General features: G+C 42.0%; 1 protein-coding gene across 1 annotated transcript in view; it reads left to right on the plus strand.

Moving 5' to 3' along the window:
- The first annotated feature begins 1,138 nt into the window (after window positions 1–1,138).
- Window positions 1,139–26,974, plus strand: part of UCK2 (uridine-cytidine kinase 2) — a 76,287-nt gene continuing 50,451 nt past the window's right edge. The window contains exon 1 of the mRNA XM_058539724.1: window positions 1,139–1,502. Within this exon, the coding sequence (XP_058395707.1) occupies window positions 1,404–1,502 (99 nt within the window). The 5' untranslated portion in view covers window positions 1,139–1,403. The remainder of the gene's footprint in view (window positions 1,503–26,974) is intronic.

A 26,974-nucleotide genomic window follows, 5' to 3' on the forward strand; every position in this document is an offset into this window, starting at 1 on the left:
TCTGAATTTAAGGTAATTTACTGAGTTTTAAAAGAGAATGCTACCAACTTAAGTTCTCTTTTAGACTGTAGGACCCCCATCAGCTCATTGATACCAGTTGCAGGTTCACAGGGCAGAGGCTGGAAGTTACTAGTCACATCCTACCTCTCTCCCCTGTACCCCCAAAAAAGTTCCCTTTCCAGTTTCAGCCCTTTAGGGGCCTTTTCTCTTTGAACACTTATGTACAGTCTAGACTGTGCCTGGCACTATTCTAAGAACTTTAAATATAATAATTCATTTAATACTCACAAGAATTCTAGGATATGATTGCCATTATTATTCCCATTTAACAGATGAAAACACTGAGGCACAGGGAGATTAAGTAACTTGCTCATGGAACTGCATGTGAATGCAGAAGTCTGGCTCCAGAAATCCAGACTCAGAGGCTGCTCTGAGTCACCAGCAAATACCGCCTTTCTAACCAAGACTAATTGCCCATCTCCGAAAAACCAGTTCAATTACAGGTATTAATGGGTCAACGTGGCATTACATATTTTAATGCTTCTAAAAACCCTAACTCCGCAGGAATCTCAGTATTTGGGATTTCAAACTGTGGTTTGAAAGGGCGTTGATGTTAAGAGGGAGGGTGCCCTTCAGATAAGCCCCTCAAATTACCCAGAAGGACTCTAGGGAGTCGCCTATTTAGGAGCATGGTATTGGGGGGTTTCCACGAGAGGAAATATTTATAGCCAGCGGCTGACATATTATTTTGGCAAATAGAAGGGGAAAAAAAAAATCTCATTTTCGGAAAACACAAGTTTTTAGCTTGGATAATGGGTAAAAGATATTAACTCTTTGTTTCATCTTCATCTTACAAGCTTGTTCTAATTTTGCTTCTCAAACCTGGTGCATTCCCTCTACTATTTGATCTGCCCTTCTAGCTTTTTATCCCTTTTGAAATAGGTGGTATCATACCAAATTAAAACGCAGAACGCTCGTTTCTTTTCCCTTAGTCCGCAGAAGGTCGTCGGGAAAAGGGTTAACCGGGTGGGTAGGGAGGAGGGTCGGGCTCACACCTTTCCCAGAGACCTCGGGCGGCGGCGGGGCCCGGGAGGGGCGGAGGCTGGGGCCAGACGCCTCGCCGCCTCGCCTCGGCGAATAGCAGCGCGGTGTCCGCCCGGATTGGAGCAGCAGCATCACGCTGACCTCTGCCTGGGATGTAAACCGGGACAGGCGCTGCGGGCAGAGGAAGGCTCTCGTCTCCTCCGGGAAACCCAGCACCGCGGGGCTCCGAGCGGCTCGCAGGGCCTCGATCCGGGCAGCGCCCAGCGGCGGCTGCGGGAAGCGGAGGGAGCCCGGCGCGGGCGCGGGCGGGAAGCGTGCGTCCGCTCGCACAGGCAGCGGGAGGAGGGGCGGCGCGAGCCATGGCCGGGGACAGCGAGCAGACCCTGCAGAACCACCAGCAGCCCAACGGCGGCGAGCCCTTCCTGATCGGCGTCAGCGGGGGCACGGCCAGCGGCAAGGTACGGCGGGGCCGCGGGCCGCGCTCCCCTCCCCACCCCGGGCCCGGCGGCGGCGCGTGTGGCCCGCGGGCCGTGTCAGCTGCTGCAGCCACCGCGTGGCCCGCGCGCCTCGGCTCCTGGCCGCGCTCCAGCGCCGAGTCTTCCCGGCGCGGACTCGGGGCTCCGCGGCGGGGCATGGACGGGCGGGCGGTGACTCGGGCCCTTGAGGTTACGCCGGCCACAGATCATAGGGCTGGCGCGCACCCTCTCGCTTTTTTTCCCCCGCGGCGGTAACTCGCGGCAGGGGTCCTATGGGGGAGTGGTAGAGAAAGCGGATGCTTATTGTTTTGCTAGTCCGATATTGGGGGAGAGGGCTTTAAGCAGGGTCCCCAACGAGCCCCCGATGCACCCCCTTCCCCCAGCCTTGCACTGATGAGCTCGCCCAGCAGCGCGGCTCCGGCGCCAAGGGCGGAGCGAGCCGGGAAGCCCGGAGGGCTGCGAGAACGCGCGAGGCGGCGTCCCGGAGAAGGGGAGCCCCACTTGGGCTGGACGTGGGGGCTGGGGATTGCAGGGGTTTCCGGGTAAAATCCTGAGAGCCAAGTAGGTGCGGTGACATCAATGAAATAATAATAGTCGGAGCTTCTCTTTTTTTATGCTTATAAGAGGAAACGTGGTCGGCTTCAATGAGAAAGTTGTACTGGCTCCATGCTCTGAGATGTCTGGGGCGCACGCGGTTTGGGTCCACGGAAAGGGGTCACCCTCTGGGTGAATGACTGCCCTCGGAGCCTGCTTTGTTTTATCAGCAAGGCAAGGAGAGACTAAGGAAATGCTTTCCTAGCTTTACCCTTTACCCCAGGCTTTTTCTGCAGGTGGAGAAGGGTGGAGTCCTCCCAGATGTTTCTTTCTTTGCTCCCCTAACTGCCTTTAAGATGTGGCTACTTGTTTCCCCTACCGTTTGACAACCTCCAACTTCATTCAGAGCACGGGCACCTCAAGGGGAGTCTGCGAGAGATGGGTGCTGCGCGCTGGGTTTGGCGAGGCGGGATGATGCCTCCGAGGGTTGGGGAGAGTAGAGCAGGAAGGCTGGTTGGCGCCATGAGAAACCAGCCACGAGGTTTTCGCTCCGGAGTCGACTTTTCCGTGGCCCCTCCTCCATTTTGGTTTTACATTTTTCGCTCCAGGTCTGGACTACTTGGGCGCCTGGCGCCCAGGCACGGCCGCTGGTGCTGTGGAACTTCTTTATTAAGTTAATCTCCTCCCTGGCTCCTAGGGCTGGGAATCTGCCTACTCTAGGTCCCAGAAGTGTAGGTTGGCATTCGCTCCTAGTTGAATGCATTTTTTATTTTTAAAATTTTTACATGTTCTTTACTAGTACTATTACTAGTAATTGGAAGCAAAACCAGGATGCCGGCTCGTTCAGGAAGCTTTACCTGTTCTTTTAGAATTATTCTTACCCCCCCTCTTTCTATAGCAATTCCTGTTGCGTGGGACCGTTTCCTGTTGTTCCTGGCTGTATTCCCAGCGCTCCCAGCACGAGGTCTGGCATACAGTTGGTCCAAATGTTAACCTGAGGGCCAGTCCTCCTGGGGGAAGGAGACTTAAACTGGCAGATGAGTGTAGCATTTAGAAACAAAATGACCTTGGTAATCTAATAAAAAATTTAGTCACTACAGAGGTGGAAACTGAGATCCTAAAAGGTGAAATAACCGTTCTTCTTATTCTTGTATGTTCCTCGGTCATCACCTGTTCTCAGTTGATAATCAGTCCAAGTTGCAAGAGTTACTTCCCTAAGGTGTCAGGTGGGAGCTGGTGGTGAGCCATTATGGGAGTAACTAACTCTCTGTCTCCATTTTCATTAGGGAGGAAGATTATAAAAACTCCAAGAAACAGTCTGTTTGCATGTAGTTTTCAAAGCATGTTGTACATTCTGGGCATTGATAAGTACTTTGTCACTGTTTAAGATTATATTTTTTTTATTAAAGTCCAAAGGAGCATTGGACTTGTAAAATTCCATATTGCAGTTGGTTTGCTGCAATTATATCTTGATTCTGTTATTCCTCCAAGGAATAGGGATTATTTTTTTTTTAAAGGATGGTCAGCATCAACAAACTGGACCTCCTTGGGAAGTCTAAGGCCTGAACCTTGTGGTGTAGGAAGGTCTAGAAGCAAGGTTGATACTCTAGCTCTTGGGTATTTGTTATGTGCCTGTTAAAGGAATTTGGGAGAAGGCAAAGGGCCTAAGAGCATCATCAAAAATGACAATTTTAGAGTTAGAAGGAACCTCAGAGCCTCTGGAGTCCAACTCTTAGTCTTGTCACTTACAGATGAGAAAAATAATGTATTCAGATCACGTATTTGGTGGCGGAGCCAGTGCTAGATCAGTGCTGCTCAGTCCTTGTTGTTGCCTTGTTTAAGAAGAATTGAGTAAGGCATTCGGGAAGAACACAGTTACCCCTTCAGCTTGGAAACGGGCTACTTGGGAATGGCTACAGGAATGTTTCAGAGGTACTTGACCTGAAAGGAAGCGGAAATGCCGATTGCTTTGTACCGGTGGCCTCGCAGTGTAGATCTTGATAGTTCTCTCCCCTCTCCCATCCCTCCTTTATAAGAAAAAACAACTCCTTGTTCAGCTTCCCTTGAGGGTTCTAATTAGTCTTAATGTTGTGGCTGCCCTGAGTACAAGTATTTTATCTCAGACTAAATTATTTTGGTTGTAGAAGGCAAAAAGAGTGATTGTGGCTCCATATACCACACTTTTTAGTTTGTTTTATAAAAGAAGATGAATTAGAACTTTACAGTAAGCTTTGCTAGGCTGACATGGCAAATCATTGTTAAAAACTCATCTTACAACTTTGTGGTGGGTTGAGAAAGTTATTCTGATCTATGTTAAAAACCAGATTCTTGTATTTCCTCCTAAGGTCTAGAGAGAGTAAGAAGTTAACCCTGGACGGGAACAGTTTAAGCTTCTTTGCTTGTGTATATATCCATAACTTTAGATGCCATTCCCTCTCTTCATGTTATTGCCCTTGTGACTTCTTTGGCCCATTTAAAATAGCTTCTCAGAGTGGTCTTCCTTAGCTAGAGCTCTGATTGTGTCTCTCTCCTTTTTGGAAACCTTGGGTGACTCTCCATTGCCCAGACTACAGGTCAGATATTTCAGCACAGCACGATCCCCCCCAAATGTGTTCCCAGACTGTTTATTTTCCCACTCTTATTTATCCCCCTCCCCCACACCCAGATGCACACAGACACATCTATGGACCTGCTTTCACTGAAACTTTTTGTTCATGGTCTTCTCTTTGGAATGGCCTCTATCTAATCCTTTTAAGGCTTCAGTTCTGTTAATACTTCCTCCAGGGAGCGTTGTTATCCATTTCGTTTTTTTTTTTTATAATTTATTTATTTATTTTTTTCCCCCAAAGCCCCAGGAGATAGTTGTATGTCATAGCTGCACGTCCTTCTAGCTGCTGTATGTGGGACGCGGCCTCAGCATGGCCGGAGAAGCGGTGCGTCGGTGCGCGCCTGGGATCTGAACCCGGGCTGCCAGGAGCGGAGCGTGCGCACTTAACCGCTAAGCCACGGGGCCGGCCCTCCATTTCTTTAATCAGAGTTATTTTTTGTCTCTAATGCTTCCATAGTTTACCACCTTTTGCCTTGTACTGTGGTTAATTGTGGACTGCTTCCCCACTATAATAAAAGTTCTATATGAGCATCTCATTTATTTGTGCCTTAATGCCCATTACCGAGTTTGATATAGTGTTAGTGTTTGGTGTTTATTGTACTGAGTTAGGCAGACCATAATTTATAATTATCCTTTCATTTTTTAATTATAAGACCATTTGAATTACGATTTGAAGCCACAGTTGACACCATGTTGAACTGTGTTACTCATGTTGCAATGACCAAAAATTAAAAAGCCCCTTGAACCATAATACATTGGTATTGCTTGTTCACAGCCTAACATTTATTTAGTATGTACTAAATAGATATTTGTTGAATGAATGTCATTGTGCACAACACTGTATTAAGTGCTTGGAGTTGAGGGGAAGTCAGGATATAAGGAAATAAAAGAGAAAGTCTCTTCGGTATTTTATAGTTCTAAGCTGCTTAAACTACTTTTATCATCAAGTCAGTGTATCATGAAAGCATTTGATTATCTCTTCCCTTTGAAGTCAGGCACATGTCTTCCATTGGTGGATGACAGTGGAAGATGAGGTTAGGAGAACTTTTGACTTGCCTGAGTTCACATTGCTAGTAAGTGATAGAACTTGGATTTTCCCTTTTCTAAATCTATACCTGTTTTGAACTTTCTCCACAAGCAGCGACCTTATTGGTATTTTTAGGGAGGTTTGTCTGACTGTATGAGTAATACAGACTAAGAGAGGAAATTGCAATCCCCTCAGAGATGTGGGCTGTCACTTCAGCTCAGCTTGACCATGAGTCAGCATCTACTTTGGGAGTGCTCTGGAATGTGCTCTGGACCTGCATCTCCTTGGCTCCCACTGCCCTGTTCCTGGAACCTCAGCAGCCATGGCCATCTGGCCAGACCGCTCATTCCATACCCTCCTTCTGTCAGGTGCTCTCAGAGCCACGGGACTGGTTTGGTCCTTCTGCTGTTTTTCTCAGAGCTGCATTGTATGCTTTCTACCACCCCAAACTGCTGCCATGGCCATCAAGGCCCAGCCTGATCTGGCCCTACTGACTGCCTTGCTCTCTCTATTCTAGCCACACCCACTGCTTGGCACACCATGCTGTCTCCCCGCCCAAGGATCTTCGCATTTGCTGTTTGCCCTGCCTGAAATTCTCTTATTCATTGTGCCAGTGGCTAGTGCCGTGGCTGGTAGAATAAAGAAGAAACAGCAGGTCTTGCAGCCTCTGGTAGTTCCTCTCTTGCAGCTGCCTTTCCTCAGCTGTGCCTGTGGTTTGCTGCTTCCTCCTTTATTCCTTGTTTGAGTGTCTTGGAGTGTGGTTTCTGATGTGCACTCTGTCTGTGGTCACCTAACTCCAGCTCACTGTGTAGCCTTTGCTTAGGTCTTCTGCCTGATGTCATCATTGCTTTGTTGAGTCTGGCTTGTATGAGGTTCTGTGATGGAGACAGATTGTATTTGGGAATTTCGCTGCTGAAGACTTGACCTTTTTTACTAGTTGGCTCTGATTTGGTGCTGTTGGAACTGCTCAGACTCTCTGAGGTCTTTTTGACGTGTGTCTCAATTTTTTAAATCAATAAAAATGGTTGGAAGGTATACTCTGTGTGTGTGTGTGTGTGTGTGTACGCTTTCTTGTCTGTTAAACCATTTTTATCACTAAGTCAACTTATCATTAAAGCATTTGGTCATCTCTTTATCATAATGTATCATGTATATATATGACTTATATAAGTATAATCCATATATAATTATAAAACAAAAAGGAATTATGAAAGGATGAGAAAAATGAAATAAACACTTAAAAATTGTGGTTTTTAAAAATGGTATAAAACTTTTTGGCTTTTACTAAAATATTTTTTATTTGTGACTGAAGAATGTTTTATTTTTAAAAATCTTGTTTCATATGTGGTGATTCATGGATCTTGGATAATCTTGGTAATATTAGTCTTGGTGATAATACCAGGCTGAATTTTTGATTCTAAGTTTAGTCTTTTGAATCTTAATTTAATGACTGTCATGTTTGGAAAAGTTATGCACTAAAAAGATCCAAGTACAAGAAACTCATCCTTTGCAGTGTTTACCAAATAACCATCCCCCATCCCCCAATTATGCAGTGGATTTTGTTAAAAACCAGCTAGAAAATTTTCGTCTTCCCTGTTGTCTATCAGTTGTTTTTGCAAACCGAGGTGCTCCATTTAAACTTTTTTAACTAATAGATTCAAAACTCACTGAGGGCTGGCCTGGTAGTGTAGTGGTTAAGTTCCTGCATTCTGCTTCGGCGGGGCGGCCGGGGTTCGCAGGTTCTGAACAACATCCCCCCCCACCCCCCCTCACCTGCGTGGACCTATGTTCCCTGTCGTCAAGCCCTGCTGTGGCCGCATCCCATATACAAAGTGGAGGAGGATAGGCACAGAGGTTAGCTCAGGGCTGATCTTCCTCAGCAGAAAGAGGAACATTGGCAACGGATGTTAGCTTAGAGCCACTCTTCCTCACAAAAAAATAAAAAATAAAATAAAAATAAAAACCCAGTGAAAATCCTCATTTGGAGTATTTTGCAAGTTTGTTTCTGTTTATGAGTTTTATAGGTGCACACGGTTTTTAGCAACAAAGTTGCTTAACAGTGGAAACATTTTCAAATATCTTTTTAACAGATAATTTGATCATTTGATTTTAATAAATATTAGTTTTCTTTCAATCCTACATAAAACAGCAAGTCAAAACTTTATTTTTGAAAGTGAAATATTTCCAAATGAACAAGTAACTGCAAAATTTACATGAAAATAAAAGAGAAAAGACGATTTTCTAAAAGACAAAATAAAAGATGTAACAGTTGTGAGGTGTTGACAAAAAAAAAATCCTAATCTGCATTCAGTTCACACGCACGCAAGAGTTAGTCTACCATGAGAATTCACGCAGAGAGAGCCAAAGTATTTACAGTCATAAAAGTACCGTCAATAGACTATTTAACACATTAACCTGAAAAATATAAAGAATCATATAAAGCATTGGGCTTTCAGGGCTCTCGTAAGTAGCAATTTGGTTAGATATGGGGGCATTGGTTATAAAACCAATTGCATATGCTTTGAGAATTTTGAATGATGGTGGGAGAGGGTGATAATTCTAAAAAAATCAGTTTGTTTTGCCACCTATTAGAAGTGATCTTTCTTTTTTTCTTTCTTTCTTTTTTTTTTTGTGAGGAAGATCAGCCCTGAGCTAACATCTGCCAATCCTCGTCTTTCTGCTGAGGAAGACTGGCCCTGAGCTAACATCCATGCCCATCTTCCTGCACTTTATGTGGGACGCCGCCACAGCATGGCCTGACAAGCCGTGTGTCGGTGTGCACCTGGGATCCCAATCCAGGCCTCCAGCAGCAGAGCGTGTGCACTTAACTGCTATGCCATGGGGCCTGCCCCTAGAAGTGATCTTTCTATAGAATAGGTTTCCTTTTTTTTTTTTTTTTAATTTTTTTTCCCCAAAGCCCCAGTAGATAGTTGTACGTCATAGTTGCACATCCTTGTAGTTGCTGTATGTGAGACGTGACCTCAGCATGGCTGGAGAAGCGGTGCGTCGGTGCGCACCTAGGATCCGAACTCGGGTCGCCAGTAGTGGAGCTCAAGCACTTAACCGCTAAGCCACGCGGCTGGCCCAGAATAGGTTTCTTTTAAAAAGCAGTTATTTTCACATGGTTACTCTGTATGGAACCACAGGAAAAGTGTAAGAGTGTCTCTGAACCTCCTATACTTTCTATAGTAACCTTGAATACGCTACACAGTAACCTTGAATACCCTACATAGTAACCTGGAATACCCTACATAGTAACCTTGAGTACCTTACAGAACACATGCCCAGCAGTGCTTTTTCTTCCTGTCCTATGAGGTAACACACTTCACTTTGGTAGAGCATTAATTTTCGCAATAATAGTGACAGAAGGTTCTGCCACATGCCCTCTGTGTGACTTGTGGCATGTTATTGTAGGGCTTTTGTAAGAATTTTGCCTGGCGCATACATGGTGGAAGCATAAGAATTTGGTGTGTGTAGGTAAAGTAGAGTTATGCTTCTTCATTGCTTTAATCATTCCAGAAGAATGCTTTCTGGTCTGACTTTTTGGTCATTTTTTTTTTTCTTGGCTGAAGAGCCGTTTTAAAACCTGAGATGCTTTTATCTAGATCAGCAAGCATCCTCTGTTTTCTGTCCTCTAGGAAGTCCAACATCCGCAGACGTCTCTAGGATTGCCTCCACCTGAGAGTGGAGGGTGCGCTGTCTGCCCTGTGCAGGTCGGTAGTCCTTCTCAGCTATATAGAGAGAGCTTGTAGTGGAATGGGGTGCTGAGAGTGACTGATCTGTGATTTTGGACCAGGGTCTTCAAACATGTTTGCATCCGTAACTGCTAAGAGAATTTTGGGGAATTCTTATCCTGTCTCATAGTTTTGATATCAGTTTTTTCATCATGTGAGTAAAGAGTTGCTAAGGATGTAATTTCTGATATATTGTAAATATTAATATTTTAAAGTAATTGGTTCATGCTTTTAAATGTATCTGGTGGGCTCTAAATACTGTAATAATATGACCTGTTGTCATTCATTTAAAAATACATGAATAAACTCTTATTTGAGTCAGAAATGTTCATTTTTCCTTTTTTCTCTGTGAAATTATTTTTCAATTCCACTTCTCCCACAAAATGTTAACTTAGTTTCCTTTATTTTTATGCTTGAAATTTTTTTCTTAGTCATTCTCGCATCCTTCTGCAACAAAAATCTGTAGGTACGTTGCAATGATTTTAATTCCTGTTCTCATAAGTCTCTTCAGTGTTAATTTCTTTTGGATTGCATTGCTAGCTATTAGCATAAATTAGTCAAGACAAGTAGATATACATTTTGATAAGTAATTAAACATAAAAGGTAGAATTTTGTTGAAAAGCAACTTGTTGAGATAGATGGAACCAAGCATTTCATGTATTAGTGGATCATGACTACCTAATGCTAGAATAAGATTCTTCACTTGTATAGATATAAACCTTGAGAACACTGTTGACATAAGTAGATGGGAATGGAAGGACTTTTGTTATATCAAGGTCACTCAGTTTTTACCTTTCAAATTATATGTCAGAACCCGATGTATTTTTATGAATCAACCAGCTTGCCATTTGCCACCTTTTATTTTGTTGAAAGCAGAAAACTGGAAACTTCCAGACTTGTAAAAGGGTTTGTTACCCAGTCATTAAGTCATTCACTTTTTTTAATTGTATTTTTAAATTTCATTTGTTAATTATTTATATGGATTATATCTTGAAATAATATTTTGGATATTTAGGATTAAATATATATATATTTTTTCCTTTCTTTTAAACTTAAAAAAATGAAAAACATTTCACAATGTTACTGTGCTCCCACAAATTACTCCCACCACCCCACCCCCTGCGTCTGGCAACCACTAATCTGTTCTCTGTATCTAAGAGCTTGTAATATATATATTTAGATTCCAAGTATAAGAGAGATTATAAGATATTTGTCCTTCTGCATCTGACTTATTTCACTTATCATAGTGTCCTCCAGGTCGATCCACGTTGTTGCAAATGGCAAAATTTCATTCATTTTTTTAATGGCTGAATAATATTCCAGTGTGTGTGTGTATGGGTGTATATATGTATATGTGTGTGTGTGTGTGTGTGTGTGTGTGTGTGTGTATACTTTATCTATTCATCCGTTGATGGGCACTTAGGTTGTTTCCATATCTTGGCTATTGTAAATAGTGCTGCAGTGAACATGGGGGTGCATATATCTTTTTGAGTTACTGTTTTTGTTTTCTTTGGATAAATACCCAGAAGTGGAATTGCCAGATCATATGATAGTTTTATTTTTAACTTTTTGAGAAACCTCATACTGTTTTCCATAGTGGCTGCACCAGTTTACATTCCTATTGACAGTGCACAAGAGTTCCCTTTCCTCCACATCCTTGCCAACACTTGTTATTTCTTGTCTTTTTGATAATAGCCATTCTGACAGGTGTGAGGTGATATCTCATTGTGATTTTGATTTGCATTTCCCTGATGTAGAGCATCTTTTTATAGACCTGTTGACCATCTGTATATCTTCTTTGGGAAAATGTCTATTCAGATCTTCTGCCCATTTTTTAATCGGATTGTTTGTTTTTTTGCTATTGAGTTGTATGGTTCTTTATAGGTTTTGGATATTAGCCCTTTATCAGATATATGATTTGCAAATATTTTCTCCCATTCTGTAGATTGACTTTTCATTTTGGTGGTCCCCTTTGCTGTGCAGAAGCTTTTTAGTTTAATATAACCCCACTTGTTTATTTTTGCTTTTGTTGCTTTTGCTTTTAGTGTCAGATTCAAAAAAATCATTACCAAGACCTATATCAAGGAACTTACCACCTATGCTTTCTTTTAGGAGTTTTATGATTTCAGATCTTAATGTTCAAGTCTTTAATCCATTTTGAGTTAATTTTTGTGAATGGTGTAAGATAGTGGTCCAGTTTCATTCTTTTGTGTGTGGCTGTCTAATTTTCCCATCACCATTTTTTGAAGAGACTATCCTTTCCTCATTGTATATTCTTGGTTTCTTTGTTGTACATTGACATATATGCGTGGGTTTATTTCTGGGCTCTCTATTCTTTTCCAGTGATCTATGTGTCTGCTTTTATGCCAGTACCATACTGTTTTAATTACAATGGCTTTGTAATATAGTTTGAAATCTGGGAGCATGGTGCCTCCAGCTTTGTTCTTTCTCAAGTTTTCTTTAGCTATTTGGAATCTTTTTTTTTTTTTTTGAGGAAGATTGACCCTGCACCAACATCTGTTGACAATCTTTCTCTTTTTCTTTTTTCTCCCCAAAGCCCCAGTACATAGTTGAATATCATAGTTGTAGAGTTGTAGCTCTTCTGTGTGGGATACTGCCTTAGCATGGCTTGATGAGCAGTGAGTAGGTCCGGGCCGAGGATCCAAACCAGCAAACCCCGGGCCGCTGAAGCAGAAAGCACAAACTTAACTGCTACGCCACTTGGCCGGCCCCTGGAATCTTTTATCCATACAAATTTTAGGATTGTTTATTCTCTTTCTATGAAAAACGCCATTGGAATTTTGATAGGAATTGCATTGAGTCTGTATATTGCTTTAGGTAGTGTGACATTTTAACAATATTAATTCTTCTAATCCATGAGCATGGAATATCTTTCCATTTATTTGTGTGTTCTTCAATTTCTTTCATCGGTGTCTTGTGGTTTTCAATATACAGTTCTTTCACCTTAGTTAAATTTCTTCCTAGGTATTTTATTCTTTTTGGTGCAATTGTAAATGGGATAGTTTTCTTAATTTCTCTTTATGATAGTTCATTATTAGTGCATAGAACCACAACAGATTTTTGTGTATTGATTTTGTATCCTGCGGCTTTACTGAATTTATAGTTCTAACAGTTTTTTTGATAGAGTCTTTAGGGTTTTCTGTATATAATATCATGTCATCTGCAAATAGTGACAGTTTTACTTCTTCCTTTCCAGTTTGGATGCCTTTTATTTTTTTTCTTGCCTCATTGCTCTGGCTAGGACTTCCAATACTATGTCCAAAAGTGGTGAGAGTGGGCGTCCTTGTCTTCTTCCTGATCTCAGAGGAAAAGCTTTCAGCTTTTCACTGTGGAGCATGTTAGATGTAGGCTTGTCATATGTGGCCTTTATTATGTTGAGGTATGTTCCCTCTCTACCCACTTTGTTGAGAGTTTTTATCATAAAGCGATGTTGAATTTTGTTAGATGCTTTCTCTGCATCTATTGAGATGATCCTATGATTTTTATCCTTCATTTTGTTAATATGGCATATCAGATTGACTGATTTTTTGAAGATATTGAACCATCCTTGCATCCCTGGAATAAATCACACTTGATCGTGGTGTATGAGCCTTTTAAATCTATTGTTGGTTTCAGTTTGCTAATATTTTGTTGAGGATTTTCATCAGGGATATTGGCCTATAATTTTCGTTTCTTGTGGTGTCCTTGTTTCATTTTGGTATCAGGGTAATGCTGGCCTCGTAAAATGAGTTTGGAAGTGTTCCTTCCTCTTCTATTTTTGGAATTTTAAGAAGGATTGGTATTCTTTTTTTTCTTGTTGTTGAGAAAGATTCACCCTGAGCAAACATCTGTTGCCAATCTTCCTCTTTTTGCTCGAGGAATATTCACCCTGCTAACATGTGTGCCAGTCTTCCTGTATTTTCTGTGTGGGTTCCTGCCACAGCATGGCTGATGAGTGGTGTAGGTCTGCATCAGGGATCTGAACCTGTGAACCCCGGCCGCCGAAGCGCAGAGCGTGCCAAGCTTAAAAATTGTGCCATGAGGCCGGCCCCCTGGTATTCTTTAAATGTTTGGCCCTGTACTTTTGTTTGTTGGGAGGTTATTGATTGTTGATTCAGTCTCCTTACTAGTAATTGGTCTGTTCAGACTTTCTATTTCTTCTAGATTCAGTGTTGGTAGACTGTATGTTTCTAGGAATTTATCCATTTCTTCTAGGTTGTCCAATTTGTTAGTGTATAATTGTTCATAGTAGTCTCTTATGATCCTTTGTGTTTCTGTGGTGTCAGCTGTAACATGTCTTTCATTTCTGATTTTATTTATTTGAGTCCTCTCTCTTTTTTTCTTGGTGAGTCTAGCTAAAGGCTTGTCAATTTTGTTTATCTTTTCAAAGAACCAACTCCTGGTTTCATTGATCTTTCCTATTGTCTTTTTAGTCTCTATTTCATTTATTTCTTCTCTAATCTTTGTTATTTCTTGCCTTCTACTGCATTTGGGCTTTGTTCTTTTTCTAGTTCCTTGAGATGTAAAGTTAGGCTGTTTATGTGAGACTTTTCTTGTTTCTTGAGGTAGGCATTTATTGTTATGAACGTCTGTCTTAGAACTGCTTTTGCTGCATCCCATAAATTTTGGTATGTTACATTTCCATTTTCAATTGTCTCAAGGTATTTTTTAATTTCTTCTTTGACCCATTGGTTGTTCAGTAGCATGTTGTCTAATCTCCACATATTTGTGAATTTTCCAGTTTTCTTCATGTAATTAATTTCTAGCTTCATACCCTTGTGGTCAGAAAAGATGCTTGATATGATTTCAGTCCTCTTAAATTTATTTAAGACTTTTTTTGTGGCATAACATATGATCTATCTTAAAAAATATTCCATGTGCACTTGATGAGAATGTGCATTTTGGGGCCGGCCCCATGGTGTAGCGGTTAAGTGCGCATGCTCCACTGCTGGCGGCCCAGGTTTGGATCCCGGGCGTGCACTGATGCACCGCTTGTCAGGCCATGCTGTGGCGGCATCCCATATAAAGTGGAGGAAGATGGGCACAGATGTTAGCCCAGGGCCAGTCTTCCTCAGCAAAAAGAGGAGGGTTGGCATGGATGTTATTTCAGGGCTGATCCTCAAAAAAAAAAAAAAAAAAGTTTGAGACTCTTAAAAAAAAAAAAGAATGTGCATTTTGTTGCTTTTGGATGGAATGCTCTGTAAATATCTGTTAAGTCCATCTGGTCTAATGTGTCATCTAAGGCTGATGTTTCTTTATTGATTTTCTGTCTAGATGATCTACCCATTGATGTAAGTGGGGTATTAAAGTCCCCTACTATTATTGTATTGCTGTTTCTTCCTTTAGGTCTGTTAATATTTGCTTTATATATTTAAGTGCTCCTATGTTGGATGCATAAATAATTACAAATGTTATATCTTCTTATTGGATTGACTCCTTTATCATTATATAATACCCTTCTTTGTCTCTTACTACAGTCTTTGTTTTAAAGTCTATTTTGTCTAATATAAGTATAGTTACTCTAGCTTTCTTTTGGTTTCCATTTGCGTGGAATATTTTTTTCCATCCTTTCACTTTCAGTCTGTGTGTGTCCTTACATCTAAAGTGAGTTTCTTGTAGGCAGGCAGCATATAGATGGGTCTTTTTTTTTAATTGATTCAGCCACTCTGTCTTTGGATTGGAGAATTTAGTCCCTTTACATGTAATTATTGATAGGTATGTACTTATTGTCATTTTGTTAATTGTGTTTTGTGGGGTTTTTTTTGCTCTTTTTGTAGTTTCTCTCTCTTCCTTTCTTCTCTTGCCCTCTTTCCTTGTGGTTTGATTACTTTCTTTAGTGGTGTGTTTATATTCCTTTCTCTTTCCCTTTTGTGTGTTTACTATAGGTTTTTGCTTTGTGGTTACCATGAGGCTTACATGTAACAACTTATATCTATAACAGTCTATTTTATGTTGATAACAACTTAAGTTTAATCCCATTGTAAAGCTCAACATTATTATTCTCCTCCCCATGTTTTGTTTTTGATGTCATATTTTACTTCTTTTTACCTTGTATATCCCTTAACTAATTATTATAATCATAATTATTTTTACTGCTTTTGTGTTTTAACCTTTCTACCAGCTTTATAAGTGATTAATCTACTACTTTTACTATATATTTACCTTTCCAGTGACATTTATTCTTTCATATGTGTTCTTGTTAGTAATTAGCACCCTTTCAGGGCTTTCTTTCTTTTCTTTGCATTCACTTTTTCGTGTCAGCATTAGTATTTCACATCACCTCTTTGATTTAGGAAACTTGGGTTCCTGCCTAGCTTTGCCAGTTACTTACTAAGCATCAGTATATTCATCTATAGAAGAGGGTTCTTTCAGCCCTTAACATTCCACAATTTTGTAACTAGCTTTGAGTATCCTATAATTGTTTTCTCACCACTGATTACACATACCAAGTACTTCTCAAATCTGAACCTGCATAATGTGGTTGGCATTTGTAATCTTTTGGTGAGGTCCTGAAAGTCTGACATCCCCTGCCACTTGCCAACATTCACCTCAACTGGATACCAGCTGGATTTCTCATAGGTCCTAGGATCCTGTAGCCTTCTGTCACAGACATTGCTCCTTTTTCCTAGCATCCCTCCCTCCACCCACCTTCCTTTTTCTTACCTGGATAACTCCTGCTCATCTTTTTGTATGCATTCTGTCATGGCCTCTCCTAGGCAGTCCTCTCTGGCATGACTGGGTGTCCTTATGCTATGTTGCTAAAGTATCTTAACAGACCTCAGTCATAGAATCCCCGCCACCCTGTGTGATCCTTGCTTGTTTAGTCTATCTTCTTCTCTAGACTGAGCTCTTAGGCCCAGGGACTATGTTTTCCCTCACTGTTGTCTGAGGCTCATACGTGGGCTAAAAACAGTCTAGGTAGGTTTTCATAAATGTTTGTTGACTAACTAAATATTAAGGACCTTTTTCTCAAACTCCTTGGCATCTTCACTTGGATATATAACACGAATCTCAGTACGTCCAATATTTAACTCTTGAGCTTCCCCTCAAACGTGCTCAACGTGTAAGCTTCCCTATCTCAGTTGATGACAGCTTCATCCTTCTAGTTGCTCAGGCCTAAAACCTTGGAGTCACTCTTGACTACTCTCTTTCACTTGTACCCAAGTCATTAAGAAATCTTGATGGCCCTGCCTCCTTTCCTATATGTCCGTGACCTGACCACTTTTCACCTGCACTGCTTCCACCTGGTCCAAGCCACCAGCATCACTCAGTTGGATCATTGGAGTAGTGTCCTAACTCATCTCTCTGATCTGCCCTTGTTCTTATGTGCTCTGTTCTCATCACAGCAGCCCGAGTGATCCTGTTAAAATGAAGGTTGGATAATAATTTCCCTGCTCTGCTCAAAATCCTGCAACAGCTTCCCATTTTATTCCCAATAAAAGCCAAAGTCCTTACAAAGATCCACAAGGTCTTACAGATGGTTCTTTGCATTGGCTGTTCTTTTCTACGAGGACAGCACTTCCTTCAGAGATCAGTATGATTAACTCGCTCACCTTCTTGTGGTCACCCTGTTTAAAATTGCACACAGCAGGCACTCAAGTATTTGTTGAAGAAATGCTTGAAGAGTGCATTACTTCTTTGCTCAGTTACCTCTTCTAATATTAGTTATCAGCATTTAGACCTGGTTGCTTTGGCTGTTGCTGGGAGATGTGGGTAGTTGTCCCTTTGCTCGTCACGTTTGTACTTCCTTTTGTGGTCCCTGGATAGGATTCCTGGCTCATTGCCATCCGCAGAGCTCAGTGTAGGTGTACACGCTAGATGGCTTAGGGGCCTGTTTAGTGGTGCATTTTTAAAAATATAAAATCAACTGGTGAGTAACCTTAACATCTTGCTGTCAAGTTCTTACTAGAGATGTCATCTATTTTGTTTAATTAAATGCTTGTTGATATGAACTGGATCTTTACTTTAACTCAAGAAATGCTAGAACAGTAGATCTTTTAAGCCAAAATGATTGTCTTTCCTATCTTAGGGGAAGGTAGATCCAGCCTCTTTAGAGAAAAGCTGTCTCTGCTTTGGGCAGCTTGCATTAGCCTGAATATAGGCCGTTTGTAGCATGGATTGGAGTTGGGAAAGTGCTGAGCAGAGCTATAGAGTGAGAAAATATGGTAGCGTTTTAGCTTCCTCTGAGTTTAGTGTGGCTTGTAGGGAATAAGATATGTCCTTATTGAATTGGAGAGACCTGACATGACAAAGACACTTTCCAAAGCTATGTGTGTAGTTTTGTATTGTCCCATTGGGATTATTCGTGTTCTTCCTTTCATCAACACAGATGATGTATAATTATATGTAGTATAAACTTTAGTTTGTGCTGTAAAACAGCAGTGTTAAGATCTGAGATGCTGCTATTTAAAACGCTTTCTTTTTTTAACAAAGGAAATGCAAACACTCTGTAAACTGAAGCAGTTATGGTCTTTACTATTCCAGTAAATTTATGATAAGATTGGTAATAAGAAGTAGTTCTGAGCAGGAATAGAACTCAGAACCCAGGGCAAATACCCAGGGGGCCATGGATAGCCTGTCCCATCTCTGTGACTCATGGGTTGACGTCTCAGCCATCAGGTGTGCTGGAATCAGTGGATATTTATTGAAGCAGCTGTGGCGTGCCTGCCTATTGTCTCAGTGGAGGGTTTCTGAGGGTGCGTTTCTATTGTATGGCATATTGGTTGTCTGAGGGAACTTTCTCTGGAATTTCTTCATAAGTTTGATGAGGAGACTGGCTAACAGCCCTGCTGTTTCAGGTGAGGCGCATCTACTGGAGACCTGTTGATTTTTCTATTGAGGTAAAGCATGCTATTTTGATTAGTCGGTGGTTCATTTTTCTCCACCTCCTTTGTAGAGACAGTAAACACTTGAAAGCAGAAGGGGCAGAATATTGAGTGACATGTAGTATTTGAACAAGAGAGGCAGTGAATACTCTTCTGGAAGGAGATGCAAGTGGAGTCCCCCTTGTCTGACTATGGAGGACACAAACCAGAGTGTGCACTGGGTGGACCATTTGGTTTCTGGAGGACATGATCCAGAGATGTCGTGCTTGAGGTGGAAAAGCTTGTGTTTTGGGCATGTCCTCTGAGAAGAGCTAAATCCCAGGTCTGCCACCAGGCTCCTTTTGCGGGTGTTGGTGGGGTTTAAGGTCTTTTTGGTGTAATAGAATCGAAGCTTTATGATGTCTCCACTTCAAACAAGGATTGAAGCAGAGCTCCCTGGTTTGTTGGAAAATGCTTTCTTGCTGTAAGTCCAAATGGCACGATGGGGTGGAAATAACATGGGCTTCGGCGTCAGCCACGCTTGTGTTAACATCCCAGCTTGACCACTTTTAATCTGTTTCTTCTGAACTCATTTCTACACTTATGGAAAGGAGATAGTGTCTAGTTTGGAGAGTTGTTAGGATCCCATGAGAAAATGCATGCAAAAGTTTATACGTACCAATATTTCTGCAGTGGGTATACTCGCCTGCCCACACCGTGGTTTGTGCCCTGGGGCAGTTGTGCTGTCACCACAGGCTCTTTGGCCACCTTGCTGTCCACTTTTTTTTTTTTTTTTTTTTTTTTCTGGTGAGGGAGATCAGCCCTGAGCTAACATCCATGCTAATCCTCCTCTTTTTGCTGAGAAAGACTGGCCCTGAGCTAACATCTATTGCCAATCCTCCTCCTTTTTTTCTTCCCCAAAGCCCCAGTAGATAGTTGTATGTCATAGTTGCACATCTTTCTAGTTGCTGTATGTGGGACGCGGTCTCAGCATGGCCGGAGAAGCAGTGCGTCAGTGCGCGCCCGGGATCCGAACCCAGGCTGCCAGTAGCGGAGCGCACGCACTTAACCGCTAAGCCACTGGGTCGGCCCTGCTGTCCACTTCTAACCAGCACAGCTGCCCGTGCACGTGAGCCTGACGGTGTTCAGGCATGTTGGCACTGATAGCAATGACCTGTTAGGACAGTTTGATTCTCACTGCTGAGATGTTATTTACTTGAGGCAGAGACCTTTCTTCTTTGCTGATAAGGCCCATGACTAGTCACCATACTGGCCACTCTCTTCTATGACTGGCCTTTCAGTTTTCTTCTCTTGTTATCACCTTGCTGTAGGCCTTAGCAATCCTTTTCTGTCGTTGTTAAGTTGGACCTTTTCTTTAAAAGAGTTAAGTGAACTCTTAGAATGGGTAGTTAGGGGACGAGAAAGCAGTTTATTAACATTACTTTTTTAGAAAGCCTTTTAATTAAAATTAGAACACATAGGAAAGTGTATAAATTTTAAGTGAATTATCATAAAGTGAACACACCTGTGTAAGTACCCTCCAAGTCAAGAAATAGATTATGACTAGCACCTCAGAGAGCCCCGCCCGTCACTGCCCCCTCCTATCAACAGTTTCCTGATGACCTACTAGAGACAGGGCAGTTTTACAGCTGTAGGGTTACCAAGACTTGTGTGTCTCTAGGAACTTAGTCTTGTATAGGAGATACATAAATATGAAAATAAAGTCACCATGTGCCTAGCAAAATCCTGCTCCTCTAATCCAGATGACAAAGTGTCTCCTCTGAAGCTTTCACCCTTGGCTGCCCCTGAAAGAAGAGGTCCATGTCTTCATTCAATAAATATTTATTGATTTCTTACAAAGTGCCAGGCACTCTGTTAGATGCTGAGAATACAGCAGTGCATTAGGTAAAACTCTTGACCTCATGGAGCTTACGTGTCCAGGTCTGACTCATCTGTGCTAACCCAGTGCCTAACATAGTACCTGACCACATGGAAGATGTTTGATAAATGTCTGCCAAACTGAACTAAATATATTCCCTTTACTGTTCTGTAGCATTCATCCTCTTGTATTATGATCAGCTGTTATACCTCTGGCTTCTAGATTCCAGGATCCTGGAATGCAGATTATCCATCTTTGTATTCTTAGCCTCTTACATAGAAAGGGCTTCCGCCTGATTATTGCAAGTGTGATAAGTGCCGAGTAAGTGTTGCAGTCAGTAAGTGCTGTCAGAGGTTGAGAGGAGTTGGAGACAAGTGTTAATGGCTATGATAAAGCTTTTCCTGCTGGTCACTAGTAATCACTTCCATCCTTAAATACGTTAAAGTGATTCATTCCTTATCTTACTGTTCTGTAACATTTGACAATGACCATTTCCTCTGGGGAACTTTCTTCATTTCTCCACTCTTGGCTGGCTTTCTTCCTACCTCTCTCACTGTTCTTTCTCAGTCCTCTCTGTGGGTGCTTTTCTGCCTGTGAATGTTCATGTCTCAGAACCCCCTTCTTGTTTCACCATTTTCTCCCTCTCAATACTCTGTTTCCTCCATTTATGGATGACTCCCTGGTTATTTCCTGCCCTGAGTCCTTTCCTGGCTTCCTTTCCCATTTATTTAGCTGTCTACCGGGCATTGCCACTTGATGTTCTTGAACTAAGTTTATTCAGAACTAGACCCCTAATACCTAACCTACTCTCCTTCCAACCACACATCTGCTACACTACCTGTATTTTCTTTCCACACAAATGTACAGGACAGAAACCTTGTGCCATCTCTGCTGCTCTCCAACCAGTGCTCCTGCATCCTCCCACGTCCATCCAGGCTTCCAGGGTCCTGTCAGTTCTGCTTTCTGAATTTCTCTTGAAATTACCCTCCCGCTCCCATCCATCATTTCTTGTCTGGATAACTCTCCAGTGGCTGACTTCCCAGCCGCCAATCTGGAACTCTTTCAAAACATTCTGCACATTGCTGCTGGAGTGATCTTTAAGAAAAATGCAGCTCTGATCATGCCTGTCACTCCCTTAAAGTTCTTTAGTGGCTCTTCTTTGCCTTCAGTCTTGCTGCCAACACTATCTCCGAAGTAAGCCTTACAGCTTAGTCTCTCCAGCCTTACTTCCTGCCACTCCCATAGGCCATGGCTGTCCTTTCCCATCCTAATTGTCAGCTCCTTCCAGTTCCCGGATCTCAGAGATCTCACTTCCACACCTCCGGACGTGTTGCTGCTTCTGCTTGACATGTTGTCCTCTCCCCTTTTGTCTGGTCACTTCAGACCCCTAGGAAGTGTTCTCAGTCATTCCACTGCAGTCTGAATTGAGGTTCCCATCCTGTGTTTTCTTCCTTTAGCACCCTGTGCTGCTGTTTACTTGTCTTCCCAGTGGACTGTGAGTTTGAAGAGCAATGTCCTTCATCTCTATCTGCTATGCCTAGAATATCATAGGTGCTCAAAAATACTTCAGTGAATTTAAGGAGGTATTTTTTTCTTTTTTTTGCCACAGTTGTGGGATTGAGTTACATAGGGGTTCATCTGGGTCGTTTTTTTTTTTTCATTCTAACGTCAGAATTTGAGATCTGGAAAGTTAATCTCATTTATATAGTCCTTAGTTGATAATGCTACTGATCTTTGTGGTAGTTGCTCTTTACAGAGCTGAACATTAGGATAGTGTTGGTAAGAAGTGTACTTGCAGGAGGCACACGTGTTTGTGTTGGATATGGTTTACCCTCTACCCTGCCTGCCATGTGAGATGGGCCATGTGAGTGTGTAGGTGTGTGGAGGGTGAGAGGGCTGGGCATGGGGTATAGGGAGGGCAGATGGACTGTTGGTTGATGGTTTGGAGCATGAGACTAGTGCCAAAAACTTTGATCTCATGAGTTTAAAAACCACTGGTTTATGTCAAGAGTTATTGTATATAAGCATGGGAAAGGCAACTTTAAATGAACTCTATTTATAGCAAAAACCTTTGCTTTTCTACTGAGCTCTTAGGCAGATGTTTGAGTTTCAGATTTGAGTTGAGGTGTTTTAAGGGGTGGCACAGGGTTTTTTCTGTGTGTGTGAGGAAGATCAGCCCTGTGCTAACATCTGCCAATCCTCCTCTTTTTTTGCTGAAGAAGACTGGCCCTGGGCTAACCTCCGTGCCCATCTTCCTCCACTTTATATGGGACGTCGCCACAGCATGGCTTGCCAAGTGGTGCGTCGGTGCGCGCCCAGGATCCAAGCCGGCGAACTCTCGGCTGCTGTAGCGAAGCGCGTGCACTTAACCACTTGGGCCACCGGGCCGGCCCCCCACAGGGTTTTAATTTTTTAGAAAGAAAGACTTTTATCACGTTTTGCCACATTCTTTTTCTTTTTCTTTCTTTCTTTCTTTCTTTTTTTTTTTTGTGAGGAAGATTAGCCCCAAGCTAACATCTGTTGCCAATCCTCCTCTTTTTGCTGAGGAAGATTGGCCCTGGGCTAACATCTCTGCCTATCTCCATCTACTTTATATGTGGGACGCTGCCACAGCATGGTTTGATAAGCGATGCATAGGTCCGTGCCCAGGATCCGAACCTGCAAACCCCGGGCTGCTTCAGCAGAGCGCACGAACTTAACCACTACGCCACTGGGCTGGCCCCACATTTTTTTTTTCTTAATCAGAAGTAACACATGCTTTTGTAAAACATTGGCATGACACTATTGGAGCATGTTTAGTCACTCTATTCCACTGCCTTATTTTATTTTGCTTATATCACTTAATAGTATCTGAAATTATTTGTGTGCTTATTATCTATTTCCTTTCAAAAAACTTTTACTAATAATAGCTAATATTTTCTGAGCACTGACTATGTGCTCTTTTAAGTGGTTTATATGTATTAGCTCCTTTAATCCTAAGAGCCCTGTGAGGTAAGTTACTGTAATTATCCCCAATTTCCAGATGAGGAGATTTCAGCACAGAGAAGTTAAGTAACTAACCAAAAGGCTGTCAGCACGAAGTGGTGGGGCTGGAATTTAAACCCAAGTCACCTCCCTCCAGAGTCCAAAAAATCCACTCTGCTCTAGTGAGTCTCAGTGTGACCTCGACAGGGCAGGTGTGCTCACTTCCTGCGGCATCTGGAGGCAGCACCCAGCAGGAGGCTCTGCTCACTGTTGAAACTCAGGTGTGTGGAAGGAACATGAAATATACCAGCGAAAAGTCCTTCAGGACCCTTCCTCAGTACAGTTAGGTTGTTTTCCTTATAAAGCTTTTTCTTTTCGATTACAATCATATACTTATGCACAGATATAGTCCTCTTTACATAAATGTTGCCCCTCTTGGGAAACATTTTTTTTCTCCATGACTCCTTGGGGACCATGTCCCTTGAGATGTGACATTATCTTAGCTGTGCAACAATTAACAGAATCTGAGGTTGTTTTACGTTAGCTAAATGTCAGTTTCCTTGAGATTTGGGAAACATTTTTGCCTTATCAGCAATATCCTGGGGAGAGGATGCTTCTGCAATGGTAGCTGCCATCTGTTTTCGGTGGATTTTTAGAAGATGCTATCTCTGTAAAGAAAGTTAATGTAGAATTCTAAGGATATACCTTATTTGGAGTTTTGAGCATCCTGGTTACTGACTGTGGTCTTTTCCTAGTTCCTATAATTGTGCTGATGGGAAAAAAAGACTGCTTTAAAATTTTTTTTTAATGATAACATTTTATAATAACATTTGGGAGGTGGTTAGGTCTTGTCTTTCCTTCTCTTCTCCTCCAGTGGGAGCAGAGGGTTTTCCTGCAGAGTAAGCATTCTTTTTTTTTTTTAAACTTTTTAAATTTTTATTTATTTATTTTTTTTCCCCAAAGCCCCGGTAGATAGTTGTATGTCATGGCTGCACATCCTTCTAGTTGCTGCATGTGGGACACAGCCCCAGCATGGCCGGAGAAGCGGTGCGTTGGTGCGCGCCTGGGGTCTGAACCCGGGCCGCCAGCAGCGGAGCGTGCGCACTCAACCGCTAAGCCACGGGGCCGGCCCAGAGCAAGCATTCTTAGATTAGCCCGGGGTCCATGGATGGGCTTCAGAAGGGCCATCAATCTCATGAAACTATATGTAGAATTTTGTTAAGTGGGCACATTTTGCTGAGGAGAGTGTTCCATCACAGAGATGAGCATGAGGACAGCAAAGAACCCTTTGTGGTATGGATATTAATGTACTCTCAGTCTCAGGCTACAAGAATCCTGGAAGCTGACTTCATTTAGAAATTAGAAATATTTTTTTCTAGTCTCAGAAAATGAGGTGGGTGTGAATAAACTCCAGGGAGGGCAGTTTGGAGTTTTCCGCCGTAGGGCACAGAGGTTCTCAGTAATTGGGTGGACATGTAGGCTCAGCCTGTATGCAGGGAGTACCTGTTCAGATTAAATAATCACATTTTGCTGTGACAGCAGTGTCCCCATCTGAGCCTTATATCATGTAGACTGGAAATAGCTCACACCCTCATATTTAACTGGCCATTTTTGTTTCCAAATGCTGCTGCTTGTGTGCATGTACATGATTACAGTTTAGCCTGTATGTTATTACTTTGTTAAAAGTTAAAAATGTATATGGTATAAAAAGACAAATAGGACTGCTGTAGCTCTGCCACTTCCTAGTGCAGCGATCTTGGGCAACATTTCCTGCTGTGCCTCATTTTCCTCATCTGTAAAGTGGATACCAAAATAGTGTCTACCTCTCAAAGATTGTAAGGATTACATGAAATAATACAAAGAAGGCAACTGAAATGTTGCCTGGTAAATGGTAAACAGCCAGTAGATGTTATTGCTTGTGAAGATGAAGCTGATGATGACAAGAAAGACAATGATCTCTGCTGCAAGGCCAAAACCAAAAATCAGTAGTCCTTCCTCCTTCAGCCTGTCCCATTTCCCAGAGACAGCCACTTTCAACTCTTGGTTATTTCTCCTTTTATTTATCTCTATTTCAAAAAATCACATTTACACTGCTATTTCCTGATTTTCCCCATCCCTATATTAGGCTTTTTTTTTTTTTCCGCCGAGGAGGATTCGCCCTGAGCTAACATTTGTGCCAGTCTTCCTCTATTTTGTATGTGGGATGCTACCACAGCATGGCTGATGAGTGGTGTAGGTTTGGCTGGGATCTGAACCTGTGAACCTGGGCCACCAAAGTGGAGGGCACCAAACTTAACCACTATGCCACAGGGCTGGCCCTCTGTTAGGCATTCTTTATTGACTTCCTATTGTAGACAATTAGGTTTTTAACTGACACTTCCCCCTTCCCCACACATCTTCTCTTTCTTCTAATATAATTATATCAAGCTTTGGTTAGAGTGGCATTTAGTGTTTACATTATTATGATTGTAGAAACATTGTTCACGCCTGAGTCACGCAATGTGTGAGAGTGCTGGGCGTTAGCAAACATTTTAACTGCTAATCTGAGTTGAAAAAGATGAATGGGGTATTGTTGATTTGCCTTTAGTTATGAGTGAAGTTAAAGGTTGTCATATGGTTGATGTCAATTTAGCTTTACTTTGTGACCTGCTCATTTTTTTCCTCAGATGTTCAGTTTTACCTCATTGGTTTGTACAACCATCCTGGAATCTTATAAAGAATTGGTAGAGCTTAAACTTCTAGAAGAAACATTGGTTTTTAGATAGACTGAGAGTTTGGAGTAGAAATGGGTCATCTATAGGTCTGTGTCAGCTTTTGATACTAGCTGCCCTTCATGTCCTTATCCTTAGGCTGATGTCATCTATGGATAGAAAGCCTTTGGTGTGTCACAGGAGAGTGCAAAGGTGGGACTGCTTAGTTGGAACAAAATGAGCCCCATGTGGGAAAAGGCAAATTAATATGATTATGAAAAGTAAATGAGAATGATAGTAGGGAGGAGCAGAGATTTCTTAAAAATGCATTCAACAGAAGGATTAGGTAGATTTCCATAGTTGGAATGTCAATATTGATTTACTTTTACTTGGTACAGTTTACCCAGAGTGGGGTGAGCGGCAGAGGATAAGGGAAAAGGGAGAGTTGTGGTTTCCTGGATCTCGGGTGCTTACTGATGATCCAGATAGAAGAGGTCAGGTGGTGCAGAGCTTCTGCTCTGAGAATCTGAACTGGAGGCAAAACATCGTCTTTGTGTAGTACATGGCAAAATTGTGGGTTCTGGATCTGGGAGGGGGTGCAGGAAACCCAGAACCAAAGCAGAATTTCTCCGTGGAGCTGCAGTTAATGAAGTAGTCCTGAAGTGACCCTGGTCTGGGACTTTCTGGCCTCTGAGATTTAGAGGGAAGTGGGCAGGGCAGGGCGGTGGGGTGGGAAGGTGCAGAAATAAGATGCGGAAGGCAGTGATTGGATACTAATTATAGTTTTATAGAAAATGATAAGATCCAGCATCAATGGAGAAACACAAGGTTAATTTCTGCTTAAAATAGAGTTCCTTTTCCTATCTTTGGCTCTAAACTTTTGGTATTGGGAGTTAGCCACCAGTTTTGGAGGGTGATTGCAGTGAGATAATCTAGAATATTTGTAAAAACTGGAAAAGCTAGTTTTAGACAGGAATACATGTCTCTTGGAATGAATAGCAGAGGGTTTTCTTGTTCAGTATCTTTTTTCTTCCCTTTCTGTTCTTGGTGTGGTGTCTAATCCACATTTTTCATCCAGCCTTTACCAGGTTTTGCTGAGTAGCTACTCCTAGAAAGTCATAACCTCTGTACTTGGTCATCTTCTATGTAAAGTAGGTATAATTAATAAGACCTGTTACTCAGAACGATTGACTGGATTTGACTGGAATCAAATC

Source organism: Diceros bicornis, chromosome 4 (genome assembly GCF_020826845.1).
Source record: "Diceros bicornis minor isolate mBicDic1 chromosome 4, mDicBic1.mat.cur, whole genome shotgun sequence".
In the NCBI taxonomy this organism is placed as follows: Eukaryota; Metazoa; Chordata; class Mammalia; order Perissodactyla; family Rhinocerotidae; genus Diceros; species Diceros bicornis.